General features: G+C 38.7%; 1 protein-coding gene across 1 annotated transcript in view; it reads left to right on the top strand.

Annotated features, from left to right (window-relative positions):
- The window catches only part of ST7L (suppression of tumorigenicity 7 like), a 74,385-nt gene extending 64,032 nt beyond the window's left edge, over window positions 1-10,353 (top strand). Inside the window, exon 15 of the mRNA XM_045546807.1 lies at window positions 10,088-10,353. Within this exon, the coding sequence (XP_045402763.1) occupies window positions 10,088-10,111 (24 nt within the window). The 3' untranslated portion in view covers window positions 10,112-10,353. The remainder of the gene's footprint in view (window positions 1-10,087) is intronic.
- The last annotated feature ends 4,922 nt before the right edge of the window (window positions 10,354-15,275 follow it).

The raw sequence follows: 15,275 nt of genomic DNA, 5'->3' as shown, positions 1-15,275 counted from the left end.
TTTCTTCTGGCACCAGTGGTAAGAGCACTGGTTTTCCTTTTTCCCTGAAGTTCAACCATATAATGTGTTAAGTTGCCACTGGCTGTAGGCCTGAGAGTCTGAGTTTGCACTTGATTCTGGGTCAAGCTTCAAGAAGAATTACTTTCCACTGTTGTTCAGGGAGTACAGATATTTGGGTTGGACATTGACTATTCTGTTTCCTTTCAGTGTATAAAGGAAGCTTAATGATCAGACCCATAACTCTGTTGTTTGCAATGGTGCTGATAGTTGAATGAGTACCTGTCAAACTGAAATGACCTTACTGTGTAATCTGGCATGGAAAAAAAAGTGGAGTGAAAAGGAAATTCCATCCATTTAACAGCTGGAAAAAAAATGTGCAACTGTGTATTTGAGATCACAGGCAAACAATAGGAGAGATGATTCTTGGGTTTCTGTCAGGGCCCTGGGGTGGGAAGGAGGTGTAATAGAGCAAGGAAGGAGATCTAGAATCTGGAATAGATATGTAGCGATTGTTGGTAGCATATTTCCACGGGGTACTGACAAAAATTAATGTGGAGTGTACTCACTGTATGCTCTATCCATCATTGTTAGTATACAGTGTCTGCTTTTACCTAAGAGGTCACTAATGGCACCAGAAGGGCCTTTAGGATTACATAGCATAAGTTCCTTAGCACTCCTTTAGCAGACTCTGAGAATGAATCATTACATATTGCAAGCAGAAGCTTCCTTTTTAGACCAAAAGTATTGATATACTGTGATTTTAGCTGATGAACAATAAACAAGCATTTATTCACTGTCCTTTGGTATTTGTACAGTTGTGGTATATAATGTCAAAAATGTGCCTGACAGTGAGTTTTTATAGCCCCATTTTATCCCTGTAGCCTTTAAAAGTACATTTAAAAGTTTTCTTAAACTAAATATTTACTGAAAGTACTTGCAAATCAATAGTTGTTCAGCAGTTCCAAGAGCAGGTTCCATTTAACAGTTAATGGAAAATGATTACAATATAAGGTACAGCTTATGAATACAACATATAAATACCTTGTCAGACAAACAGTGAGGGAACTAGAGGCTCAAATTCGCCTTCATAAAGTGTGGTCTATGAACTAGGAACACTCACCATCATCTCCAGACCTCCTGAATCAGAATCTGCATTTTAACAAGATCCCCAAATGATCCTATATGCACATTTAAAAGTTGAGAATCCCTGCTCTACTCTACCCCCAATGTGAGGCATTTGGAACACCTGGATAGTGCCACCTTGTCAAGGTGGAGAAGGGGCAGCATTGCAGAGTGTTGAACATAAACTCTGGAGGCAGACTGCTTTGCTTTGAATTCTGGCCCTGAACCTTACTGGCTGTACAACCTCAGGTAAGTTACTTAACCTTTTCTACCATTAATTGTAAAATGAAGCTAGAACTACCTCTCATAGGCTTTGGTGAGGATTAAATAGGTTTGAAATATTATTGTGTTTAGGACCATGTCTGCTCACAGTAAAAAGTAGGTAAGTGCTGGCTGTTGTTGCCTCCTTAATTGTCATCATGATCATCACCAAAGTGCAACAATGGTGGGAAACCATACCCTCTTCATGTTTTGAGGAAACATGTCCTACAGGAAGCTCAAAATGCATTTTTCCATAGAAACTGTAGTATAAATGGTGGCTGAGTATCATTTAAAAAATACTATTATCTTCCAAGAAAGATGGTCAAAAATAAAAGAAAAAAATACTATTAGTATTATACTTCTGGTACATTATGCTTATGTGAAAGTGGAGATAGATAAGTTTTACGCTCCAGGCACTTCAGTCCTTGTAGAACAGAACCTGTTGGTTAGCTGCAAACTGCCTATGTTAGGATTTTCAATAAAATCAGCTGTTTGGTAGCTAAAGTAGAAACTGATGTAGAATCTTTGAAACATACTCATTATTTAGGAAGAAAAAGTAATTTAAGGAAATTTCCTAAATTTCTTTGTTGTTACTATTTTCTCTTCCTTATCTAATCTTTTTGTGTTAGCTCACATGCTAGAGTAAATTCAATTTGGATTTCTTAAAATATATTTGTTATAAAAGTTGCTTTTTTGTGAAGCCAAGCACTGATCTCACCATATATCAGATTTACATAAATAAAAGGGAATGAACTAGAATGGCTAGTTTTTAGTGCCTCTTCTTTTGCATGGTGTAAGGCTATGTGAAATAAGACTTCATTTTCAGAACTTAGGATTTTTTCCTCCTTGATTTTTCTCCTGGCTGAGATGAAAACTGAATCTGACATTAGACATAGAGCAATGAAAAAACGTTGCATAAATCCCTGGAGATGTGGAATGTGCTGATATCAGAGCTGATATTCTCCAAGGCCAGAATTCCTGAAAAAGGAAAAATTGCTTTTAAGTGGTAGGTCATTTTCTCACCTGCTTTGAAGCCTGCTGGGTTAAATATGAGAGTTCAAAGTGAGGGTAGCCAGCAAACCAACTGAACTGGAATCTGATTCTGCTTATCTGAAAGGAGCTTCTTTATTTAAGACCAGCACTGCCCTCTCCTTAGAGAACCAATCTTCATCTACTCTGGCCCCTTTCATTTCTTTCTTGCAAGAAAAGCTTTCTTCTTAGAAAGACTTGGGAGGGTGTTATCACAACAGTGAAAAGACTTAAAGATGGTCTTTGGGGATTTCACTAACTTACTGATGAATTCAGGCTTGTGGCATGTGACTTTAGTGCTTTGAATTCAGAAGTGTGTTTAAATATAAAAGTCCCTGTTTGAGTTTTAACTAAACAGGGAAGCCTTTGCAATGTTGATAGAAAAGAAGTGTTACAGGTAAAGACAGAATCAAAATGATTCCCAAATAAATTGTCTGTTTTACTAGGGCAAAACTTTGTTGAAATCTGTTTCACTGAATGCATATTGTAGCTGTGCTTGGGTGGGAATGGGCCCTGTTTTCACATATTTCTACTAATCTTTATGTGGGAAAATGTGGTTGGCCATGCCAATGATGAATTTCTGAGCAACTCATAATTGGCTGGCTCCACTGTAACTAGGGCCTTACAGTCTGCTTGATTAATTCTTTAAGGACTACATTAGCCAAGTTGCATGATTTCCAAAGATATAGAAGGTCAGATGTTACACTAACAAAGGACCTCTCTACAGAATGTCTCACTGGGGTTTCTTCAGCCCCTTCCCAAAAATAATTAAAATTTTTCTTCCCAAATTGCATTTTTAAAAATAATAAGCAGATATAAATGCCAAGTGTCTTTTACTGAATAGTGAGCAAAACTTTTGGGAAGATTTGTTCACTATTCTCATTTTATCCAGGGCAAAGATCATCTTCAGAACTAGGGGAGTTGATAAATAATTATAACTATTAATATATACTAATAGAAAATACATGATTATTTTTAAAGGTTCTTAGCTTTCCATTGTCTGGTTTAACCAGTGATATGAAAATTGTTCATGGGTGAAAGACCTTTTTTTCTATTCTCCATCTGACTTCATTAATGCCAAAAACCTATAATAATTATATACCTCTTTATTAAATACATAGGCCACATTCAGAAATTAAACTGACAATTTAAATACATTTCTTCACTTTGTTTAAAAATGGATTATTTTTCAAAGCTATGAGACTTCTAATTTAGTTCATAAGAACTGATGTAGTTTTAAAAACTTTTGAATTGTTGCTAAACTTATATTTCTGTAAAATATTCTGTAACCGTGCTGTTTCCATGATAATGCACATCTGAGGCATTTCCCAGAAACAATGCAGGTAAGAAAACGAGCCTATTATGTGACAGGTCAAAATTTTTATATTTACATTTTGGTTCCATTGTTGGTGCCCCTAAAATCTCTTTTATACTCTCTCTCTCTCTCTCTCTCTCTCAATGGTGAGAAACTAACCTAAATTCTTTATTTGGGCAGTCTGGCATGTCCAATTTCGATTTTCTTTATAAACTGGGATATTTATATTAAGAGAAAAGATGTTCTCTACTTCCTATAACATTATTTTTCATGCTTCATCCTCATTGTTCTCCTTCAAAAAGAACCAGACTGAGAAATTTGTGAAATTGCTAATATTCTTCTTTATCTAAGTTCTCTAAGTCCTGAACTCTTATTTTCAAAGGTGGCAGGGAGAATGAAAGTTAGGACAATGTACTTTTTATTGCATGTCTATATCCTTTCCCCAGGTTTAAATTCAGTTTTAAAGTTTGTAGAAAGCACCCTTTTTCCTATTAACATGTGCCTGTCAAGTATTAAATTCACGAAAGCACTCCCTGAATTTGTTTGGCAGTATATTTAATCATCTTTTCCCCCCTCAAAGTGAAAGTCTTAGTGCTAAAGTTTAGGACATCCTGTCACTAACTGCTGCTAATATATTTATTGCTTAAATCATTAGCACTTGAGGCACATGGACTGCTTAGCAGTTTTTAGAGGAGCTGTGGTTAGATATTGATGTAAATCGCTCATTCTAAACCCTTTACACTAGTGATATTAGAATTCACATTAGGAAACATACTGATCTTTGTTGTAGAAAACATCTTTGCCTTTTGCAGACCCAGCATAGCCCTCTAAATGCAGAGAATAATGGGTTACAGAAGACAATTATAATCTTAAGAAATAGTTTTTAGCTTTTTTCTTGAGTTTTGCTCCCTTCCCCTAGCAATCAAATTTCTAATGCTCAAAAGAATTAAATTAGTAAGACTACTTAATATATTAGAATTCTAAACAAGAGTAACTTAGACTTCGGTTAGTTCTTATCTTTTTTTAAGAGTTTATATTTATATTCTCTTTTATTCTTACTGGAGCCATTGGAGGACAGAGTGTAATCTTCTAACATCATAGATGGGAAGTTTGAGTTTTCAAAGTTAAGTGATGTACCTAAAATCACACAATAGATAAGATATACTGTTGCTTTTAGCCATGATATATATTTTTGGTTTCAATAATATATTACATCACAACTTATACCAAGACAAGTACAAAAGAATAAATTTCAAACCAGATACAGTAATGCTGAGGGAATACAGAATGAAGAGTTGTCATAGTCCAGTGGCTTGCTAGAGAAGTCTTCCTATAAGAGTTGGAATTTGGAAAAGAGTTTTAAAGAGGCTGATGTGGTTTGTCAGAAAAAGAGAAAGGGTAATTAGATTGGAGAAATGCTTACTGAAAGGCAAGGATATTAGTAGGCAAATAAGCTGCCTAGGGGAACTCTTCACAGTGTTAGTCTATTTGATGAATTCTGAGGCTTTCCAATAAAGAACGCACATTTGCTTTTCTGTCTTTCAAACTGGTTCCTTCCAATTTCATTCCTCTTCTTGCTAGTTAGCTACTTAAGAAAGAACGCTGTTTAGTCATTTACATCACATACATTACTGTATAAAAGACTTTAGCCTCTCTAACTGCCTAAAATGTACAGTAATACTAAAGAAACATTAGTCCCTGGTTTGTAATAATTCAGGGGGAATTTGATTGATTCTCAGAAATTATACCCCCCCAAAAAAGTTTTAATATAAAGTGTAAATATTGTACATCTTATGTTTCAACATCAGTCTTCTTTCAAAATCAAAAGGCAAGTTTATGAAGGATGATGGGGCATAGTTAAACTGAACATAATAAACTTTTGGTCTAAAATACGACTTGTGGGATTTTTTTTTTCTTTTGCTAAAGTGGGAATTTTAGGTAGCAGATATATTTCTAGTACTTGTATCAATAAGTAAGAAACTTGGGTATGCTCCTTAATGCTAATGAGGCCTCAAAAATTGGATTTTAATGGTATTCTATCTGAATTTGAGGAGAAAATTATCTTTGTTCTGTGATAACATTAAGATTGCCTTAGGTCCATCTTGACAGTAGCCAGCTTCAAGAAAAGAAATTATTTGTGCTTCAGGTGATGCTCAACAAAATTAAAAGGACTGATATTCAGAGAATTCACACCACATAATCACCTTCTGACTTCATCCTGTAATTTCAAGTATTTTGGAAATAAAACATGTATGTACTGTTCAAAGTGTAGAAAAGGGCTATATTTCCAGTAAGTATCCTTGCATATGACCAGTATGATATACAGAAAAAGCAGTTTGGGGGACAACTTAAGAAGGAAGCATATTCTCACACTCTTTGTTAGGAACATGCCAGCTCTTGTCCTCATCTGTTCAGTATGCTGGAGTCTCAGTTTCTTTCTGGAGTCAGAGTTCAAGCTTTTATTCCCAGGTAGCAGCAGCTTTACAATTAAATTTTAATCCCTCAGTGTTATTAGACTCCTATCTACAGTACAGCCACAGCTGTTCTTGGCAGGCAAATACATTGCTGTTTTTTCTTCAGTCAGAGTGAGATAAAAAAATGTTCCCTGGCTGGGGTGTGGATGAAGGCACTTAACTAATCTTGTACATAATTCATCCTTGGTTGCTGAGGCACTCAAAAGTTGAAATTTTGCCCTCTGATAAAATTCAGCTAGATTTTTAATTTACTTGACTTTGATCTTTTTGGGGTTTACCCCATATTGGGAGCCCAGGGATTCTAATTCAGCTAAACCCTGGCTGTGAAGACTGTTATTATTAATTTGCTCTTGGTGAATTTTAGCTAGTGTAATACCACCTTTAAAAAACAAAACAAAACAAAACAAAAACGGCACTAGAACGTGCAGTTCAGAGAGTCCTGGATACCCTGAAAAGAATCTTCTTTCAATACTGGCTTATTGAATGAAAGCACTCCAGTAGGGCTTATCTTAATTTGTTCTCAAACTTTAGGTTTTTTAAGTGCCTCAGCATTTTAAAATATGGTAATAATTGTTCTATAACATGCTATAATATGGTAACGCTTGTATAACGTATACTAAGTCTTTGAGTTTTGAATTCATTGGGTACCTTTATGAAATATAAAATACAGTCTCTGTTCACAAGTAGCTCATAGTCTAGTGGGAGAGAGTTTGAGATAGGCAAGAAGATATACTAGTATACTGTAGAGGCTACTGCCACAATAGGTTAGTTCACCCTCAAATATTTGTTCATTTGACTGGAAGTGACTGACCCAAAAAGTCAGTGTAAGGCCAGGCGCAGTGGCTTATGCCTGTAATCCTAGCACTTTGGGAGGCCGAAGTGGGAGGATCTGTTGAGCCCAGGAGTTCAGGACTAGCCTGGGCAATAGCGAGACCTTGTCTCTACAAAAAACAAGACGAAAAATTAGCCGGGCACAACAGAGTAGTCCCAGCTACTTGGGAGGCTGAGGCAGGAGGATCGCATGAATCCAGGAGTTTGAGGTTGCAGTGAGCTTTGATGATGCCACTGCACTCTAGCCCTGGGCAAAAGAGACTCTGGCTCAAAAAAAAAAATATATATATATATATATATGTATATATATATATATATATATATAGAGAGAGAGAGAGAGAGAGAGAGAGAGAGACACTCACAGAGTACCCTTACTTTCAGAAGAATTTATTGGTTAGGATTCCTTTAAGTCCAACAAGAAGATATAAAAAGAGGTATTTTTATTTTATTCTTTTTCAAGTATGCAACATGAAGTACTTTCATCTTTATACCTAACTGCTGAAGTTCATGTGTTCGTAAATAGTGGTACTTACTATAATGTTTATATGAATAATTTAGAATTTATCAAAAAATGAAGAGCTCCACAGTTCAAAATTTAATAAATGTCTCACCTCAGATTCACATGGTAATTTCCATAAGACAAAATCCTCTATGCTCATATATTGCATCTTCCTCTTTTATTTCCTCTCAATCCCAATAATGACAGATTAATAAGGACTAAGGACCATCCTGGTTTTGAAAATGAAATAGTGCAGTGTTATTGTGAAGCAGACCAGACTAGTAAGAGTTAAGACCAAAATTATTTGGCTCTATGGATATGTGAGAGAGAATAGGAAAGATTCACCCAGAATTTCCCAGACTTCACTTGTTAATGTCAAAGTTGCATCCAGCAGTCACTGATTCTGAAAACAGGTATGTATCATGTTAATTTAAAAACTAAATAAAAGGATATTGGGATAAGGCACTAAAATAAGGTTCCTGCACCCTTTCTTCCAAGCTGAATTTTGCTGATCAAGTCTGCATCCTTGACAATTCTACCTCTTCGCAGGGGTAACCATCAAGATTATTTTCAAGTAACTAAAAAATATTTCCTATTTTTATTGGGCTGTCTTAGTAAAGTAATATGTATTAGCTGGATTGCTGGGGATATAACCTTAAAATTCATATTTTGAGATAGGCACAGAACCTGTCCTTGAGTTTATACAAATTAGGCATGTAATCAATAACTACGGTAAAACGATGAAAGTATATGGAGTAGAAGAGTAGGCCCAAGGTTGTACTAGGGGGTTGAAGGATATACTGATTGAACTATGTTGCAGCAGAAGAAAGGAAGTAAGACTATTTGAACAATGAGTTGGAGGCAGAAGACTAGGGATCAGACTTTGGAATTTACTTTATTGGTGACTATTCTCTAGCAATCTATCTGAGCTTGTCATACCTAGTGGAATAAGAAGAAATTATTATTCTTTGGGTAGGTTAACAAAATATACATCTCTGGATGGTGAGTTAGATTCATGATGGCATCTTCTAATTCAGAGGTCTAATTTGTAGCACATTGGTTAGGAGGCACATTCATATTTCTGGATGGTAGGGAGCCCACTCTGATCCATTTGCCTGCATTCTTATTCATACTAATGACTGTCTGCTAACATGAGGTCCCAAGAGAAAGATGTAAACTCCAGCTCCACTGAGTTCCTGCAAAGTTACCATCTACTCCTATAGGACTTGGATGAATATAATGAACAGTTACTTTACTTTTTTTTTTTTTAACTTTGATCTTTCGGATGGCATTGAGAGTAACCATATCTCTTTTTTGGCCTCAAGTTCTATATTGAATTTTTTAAATTGCTTTTTGAGCAATAACTTTTCCCTTGTTGCTTAACCAGTCATACAAGTTGAGACTTCTGGTCTCTATGCCTATTCTATAATAGCTGCACTGGGAGAACAGATGAAAAATAATAAGTCAGTTAGATATTTTATGAGTATTGAAATCCCTTCCATTCAGAAATGTAAATAAAATAACCAGCATGAGCAATCAGCTTATGTCAGATTCCACGGGTTTATATTACATAGGGAAATTATAGTGCAACCTGAAACATGCTTCTTCATGAATTCATAGTGCTGTCATAGTTGAATGTAAACCCTTGAGCTTTTCTTTTGTGAAGGGTTTCAGAAATCACCTTTTATAAACTGCCTAGGGGAGGGGAGAAAACTAAGATGATACTAACAAATGCTATCACTGTGTAGTGGCTACCTCCTTTCCAGCACCAAATTGTGCCAGTTGAGTAAAGCAGAAACCTAGAACACTGCTCACCTTTTGGCTTATTCAATGTGCATAAAACATATATACTGCACTGGATCAGACCCACAATCCAATATTCTTTTTCAGAAAGTGGCACCAGAGAACTGCTCTGGAAGAACAGGATTGTCCTTGTGGTTTTTATCTTCAGAAGTTAGGGAAGTCTGGTTAAGAAGTATGGCAGAAGCCCAGTAAATAGCTGTTTTTACCTTGAACAAATGCAAGAAGCCAGACACCTGACTGGAGATCATGAAATCAGAATTTGTCTCCTTCTTTGGCTGCTGCTCCCTATAGTATACTAGAATTATCTCCTTGTTTATTAGTGAACTTGTATTGCAGTCTCTTTAAGGTCTATTGCAGCTCTTCTCCTATTCACTGTTGTCTCAGATATATTTATCAGATATGATGAATCTGCTAGCCACAAAAGTCCAATATACCAAATAGAATAGAGGGGACCAGTCGAGTTTTACGGAAGTGAAGGAAAGAAGCCTGTATCTTCTATTTTAAATTACTCCCCTTTCACATTCTAATTTCTTAAGGGTTTGGCTTGATTTATGCCAGATTCTGGGCCTGTAAGCCTACATTAATGCATCACAGTTCTGGAGAGGATATTTGATATCCCTTTCTTAGTCCAGAATCTCAAATGATAAGGAGCTGTAGTTAATGATATGTAGTATTTTGTTGAACTTTACAGTGTAGATCTCTTTTAGTTCCCGTATCTGTAACAATTGGACTCATCCTTGTGCTTTTCCATAGGTGCACTGGTGTTCACTGACATAGATCAAGATACTGTGTGGCTCCATAGGGGACTCTGAACCGTTGGACAGTCTAGGTGCATGCAGTCACCTCACATTATTTAAGTCCTGATCTCAGAATTCTAATTTCTCTCTATTCCCCAGTGTATATAACGTGTACTTGCTTGAACTTCCTTATATATTGCTTGTACATTCTTCTCGTTTCAGCACATACCAGTTCCTTTTATTTAAAATGCCCTCCCCTGACTGCCCTCATGCATTATCTTTTAAAAATCCACCTCAAAAGTCACCTCCTGTAGAAAACCATCTCTGATTAATCTTATTTACCTAATTCCTTTATTCTGAGACTTCTGTTTCCCACTTCATTAAACTGTTTACATTGTAATTGTTGCCTGTGTACACTGTTACCCAACAAGCATAATGATTCTAGGAATAATGATCTTCCTCCATCCCCTTGTCCTTATTTATTATACACAAACATTTTGAAGGCCTACTGATGACCTTTACAGTTTCCCCAGAGTTCTAGTCCACCTTCTGTACCATTTCCCTTTACTTCATAGTTACATTCCTAGAGAAATAGGGCATGTGGTCAGGGCTTGGCCTCTACCTCAGCATGTGTGTGGCAGCCTGCTGAACAGACCCCTACAATTGAGGATTTAACCCTCTGGTTTGACAGTCTCTGCATTCTACTCAGACACCTTCAAGAAGCAGACGTGAGACCAGGAATACACCTGGAGATGAGAGTAGGGAAATTTCCACTGAAAGCCATGTTAGCTTTTTCCTTCCTTTTTACACAAGACCTGTGAAGCTGCTGTCATCAGCAGCTCACTCGACACTCTCCTGCTCTGCCTCTTTTCCAGGAGTCAGGGTTAGTTTAAGAAAAAGCCTCTTGCTAGAAGCCATGACCTCGTACTTTTATCCCCTCCATCTGGTGTGTGGCCTCATGGGGCTGTGCTGCTATGCAGGAGGTGAGCAATGGAATTCTTTAGATGATGACTTCTGAGCCCACATGCGGAGGCAGTGGGGGTGGGAAGCAGGGAGAGCAGTGAGAGCCAAGATCGATGGACCAAAAAGTAAGGTTTGCTCCGAGAGAAGTCCTGACTATAGGTAGACTTTTCATGAGGTATTCTTCCCCTAGCTCCAGCAGGGGCCCAGGTCAGGGAGCTATAGCATCCCAGGTCTATGATTGATGAACATTGTGTTCCTGCAGTTTTCCCTTCTGCCTTCACAGTTGGGGTGCAGGAGTGGGATAGGCAGGGTATGCAAGGGCTTATGCTGTCTCTAATGGAATGCATTCCAGGACTGAACAGGGCAGTGTTCCCCTTGCACACATCATCTCTTGGAGCTGCATTTTCTTAATGTCTTGCACCTAAACAGAGGTCTAGATTTTGAATGAGGGTGGGAAGAGGGGTTGAGAGCTGCAAAAATTTTTGATCAAGTGAAAATCTGTTCCCTGCCTCCTCTCACAGGGGTTTCTCTGCAGGGTAGATACTCCTTGACTTGGTGTAGATGAATTGCTAGTCTCAGCTAGAAGTCCAAGGATTTTGGCTTCTACTGGGCCATGGGTAAACATCTGGATTAGGATAGGATGGTTTCTTAGCATGCTCATTCCCTGTTGTTACTTTCCTAACCCAGGAGTTGACAGCATTTTGACTCAAATTCTAATAAATACTTTTAAAAAGCCTTAATAGTGTCCTCTCGTGGCTTCTCATGACTACTTCTACTCTGTCTACACATGCAACATCATTTTAAAAGAACTAGATAAAATTAAAACAAAAATGTTAATGTTAATCTGAAGAGGGGAAAAAATAGAACTAAGAGCCAGAGTTGTTTATATGTGGAATACTAGGTATAGTGATCACGTGGTGGTGGTGGTGATAGTGGCTGAAATGGTAAAAAGGGGATTTGTTGATGAGGTGCAGAAGGCCTAGGGTAGCTATTCCTTTGTAAACTCTGCTTTGATGTACTCTCCTGGCAGTCCTAGGACTCCTATAGGGCTTGAATATTTTGTATCAATTTTTGTTTTGAAGGTGCTGGGACTCTGGCATCTCCAACCCTGAGCATCCTCAGGCTTTCAGGAAAGTACACAGGATTTGAAGTCAGAAGACCTAGGTTTGAGTTCTGGCTGAGCCACTCACTGTCCATGTGACCTTGGGCATATCATTGAACCACATCTGTAAGGTGATAGTAACCTCTACCTCAAAGGGTTGTTGTGAGGATGACATATATGCTAAAGCATTTTATAAATGAAAAAGCTTTTTATGAATGCTATTGTTATTCTTGGGGAAGCCCCACCTTGTCAAATAGGACAACTGTAGATGAAATTGTCTTCCTTTTTTTCTTCATTCAGCTTAGCCTTTCTGTTTGGTCAGGGATGCTTATGAGGCTGGTGGGATTGAAGTTAAGTCACCAGATTTTGGCTTCTTTGGTCAGAGAGAGAACTCCCATGTCCAGCTGCTCTATCCATGAGAAAGGGTAATTTTAAAACCAGAATATTTCAAAAATATGGGGCCGAAGGGAGAATGCTTACTTTGCATTCTTAATCTAGGATGACTAAAACATCTTAAGTAAATGAAGAATAGCCACAAAGATACTCAGAGATAATTTAAGCCATAAGTGGGAAGTGGGGAAATGAGCTTATAAACTGTCTTTTCTATCCCTATTACCTTTGGGGTCATATTACAGACATACCACTAACTATTGCCTGAAACTTGCCGACCCCAAAAGAATAATAGCTTCTGGGAAAGCTCAGTTCAATGGAGCAAATGTGACAGTTACCCTAATAAAGCCATTGCTTGTTCTCTTCCAATGTCTCTCTTAAGGTGATCGTCCCTGAAATTCAGAGCTATCCTGTTCTCTAACCCAGTAAGGGTCAAAAACAACAACAGGTCATGAGCAGCAAGCTTGGCAATTATACATCATGTAGTCTTAGCAAACTGCCCCAGCATTCGCAGCGTATAGGGTGCACATCTCACTATCTACAGCATGAACCACCTCTGAGAAGTTGTACAGTCTCAGCCACTCTGCTTAGATGATAATTCTCCACCGTGGATCTCTTCTCTCCATGCCCTTTCTGCATCCTTCCCCCACTATCTCCCAAACCAAGCAGTTGCCTGCATATTGATAATGTAACTTTGTAATATTCCTTGGTCATAGCTGGACTCTGTTGGTATGCTTTTTGAAGGATTGGATTGAAATCTGGTTGCTTTTTTCCTAATTGTTGGGGAGAGGGGAATGACTAGAACCCCTGTGCAGCCTGAGGGAAGCTATGTGTGGTCCATATACGTGCACCTCGTGTGTGTGTAACCTCGTGGTTGTGCTCAGGCTGACAAGGCAGGCAGAGTGAAAAGGAAGCAGCTCTTTCTTGTTTTCCAATATTGCTTCAAAGATGCCCAGCCCCCGTAGTAGCAGGCAGTTCCCAAGAGGAGGGTGGGGGCAGAGGCCTTCACCAAGGCCATCAATAACCAGGTGTGAGGTACAGGTCTCTGTGTAATGTGAAGCTCTCCCGTATTTCATTTCTGCACCCAGGGGGCGGCTCTGCAGGATTGCTTACGGAGAGCTCTGTGTCTGGCACCTCTCTCCAGAAGGCCCAGGCGCCCAGGGTCCCACCGACCTGCCCAGGAATGCATCACATTGTTCTCTCGTGCTGTAATTTGGCTGCAGGAGCTAGGCTGAATGCCTCCCAGGGATGAGAAACATACTTTCCCTGGTGTCCTCCCTTCTCCCCAGCTAGCCTGGGCTTCTGCCCTATGACCACTGAGAGCATTTAAATAAAAACCTCAGAAAGGCCGAGGGAAAAAATCCTCAGCCTTTTTGTTATCTCTTTGCTATTAAGAAATGTAAAGACTCCTGTCCTGACTGGGTCTGAGAATTTGGCAGAGACTTCGTGGTTGGTGTTCTTGATAAGGGAAGTGAGAGAAAGGAGAAGAAATTACTCTTTGCAACAGGAGGAATAGAAATGAGGCAGTGAGTTAGATCTGCAAGACATTTTACAAACTGACTCTCAGGGCCAGGCAATGTTTGATTCTCTTAATTAATCTAAAGTCCCTGATTTCATTTTTCCAGCATCACTCTAAGGAAGAGTGTGGATTAGAGCCATTATTCAGGGCTAGTAATAATAAAAGTTGGCTCTTATCTGCAGAGCTAGGTTAAAGCAGGCATTTTTACTTTTACATTAGAAAAACTGGCTACAGGCTGTGCAGCTGAGGTACTTCAGTCATGTGCCGTCTCAAAAGGATTCTATAATAAGATCCTTAAGGGATAATATCTTTTAAGTAAAATTTGTATCTAAATAGCACTTACTGCAATACATTATACCTAAATATTTATTAAAAGTTAGAAGAAATGAGTACCAACAGGAAGGAGTAGAGGAGAGGAGAGGGCCTAAGACACTGCTGATGTGGGGGACAGACCTCTATGAAATAGAGGAGGGATGGGAAAGGGCGATTAGAAGCAGCATGAAGGAACTAAATGGAGCCCTGACTGCACCAAATAAAGTTCTCATTTTGTTGCTTGTTCCAAATAAATTAGTTTCTGTTTGTATAGTGCAGAATGGACGCCAGTTATCCAAAGCCAATCGGAATGCAGAGGCAAGCTAAGGACTAAGAGGAAAAATTAACTGCTTGGCCATGATTCCTTCTTGGGGCCACATAGCCTCTGTAGTGGGGCTCAAATGGACATCCTTTCTCTTGCCTAGCTACCTCAATTTTCAAACTTCTCACTCTCTGGACAGATTGCTCTTCTCTTAACCATTTGTAGGAAGTTGTAAAACTTGCATTTTATGAGCTACAATTTGGAGCCCAGGGAAAAGCATAGAGCAGTATGAGATGCCAGAAGAGGCCCACTTCCTTCCACAGGGTGAGAACCAAAAACCAAAGAATAGATAATAGGGCACAGGTAGATTTAACTTGGGTTGATTTCCCATGGAAGGCTTATGCCATCTCTTATGTGGTAACCTGGATGTTCTTGTGAGAGCAGGGGTTGGCTGGGACCTGAGGCTCTTCCCAACAGCCTGGCATACAAGGCAGCACCCTATTGTAAATTCATTCAACCCAATTCTTGAGCGCAGACTGACCATGACCCCCTTACCTCCCCACTACCCAAAAGCCTTCCTCCTCTTAATCCCAGCTCAAAATGTCAGAAGCTCTTCTTTTCCCCTCCCATTCCCCCTCCCTAATCCTACCTTTGGC

Source organism: Lemur catta, chromosome 3 (assembly GCF_020740605.2).
Source record: "Lemur catta isolate mLemCat1 chromosome 3, mLemCat1.pri, whole genome shotgun sequence".
NCBI lineage: Eukaryota > Metazoa > Chordata > Mammalia > Primates > Lemuridae > Lemur > Lemur catta.
This window is presented reverse-complemented; position numbering and strand designations above follow the sequence as displayed.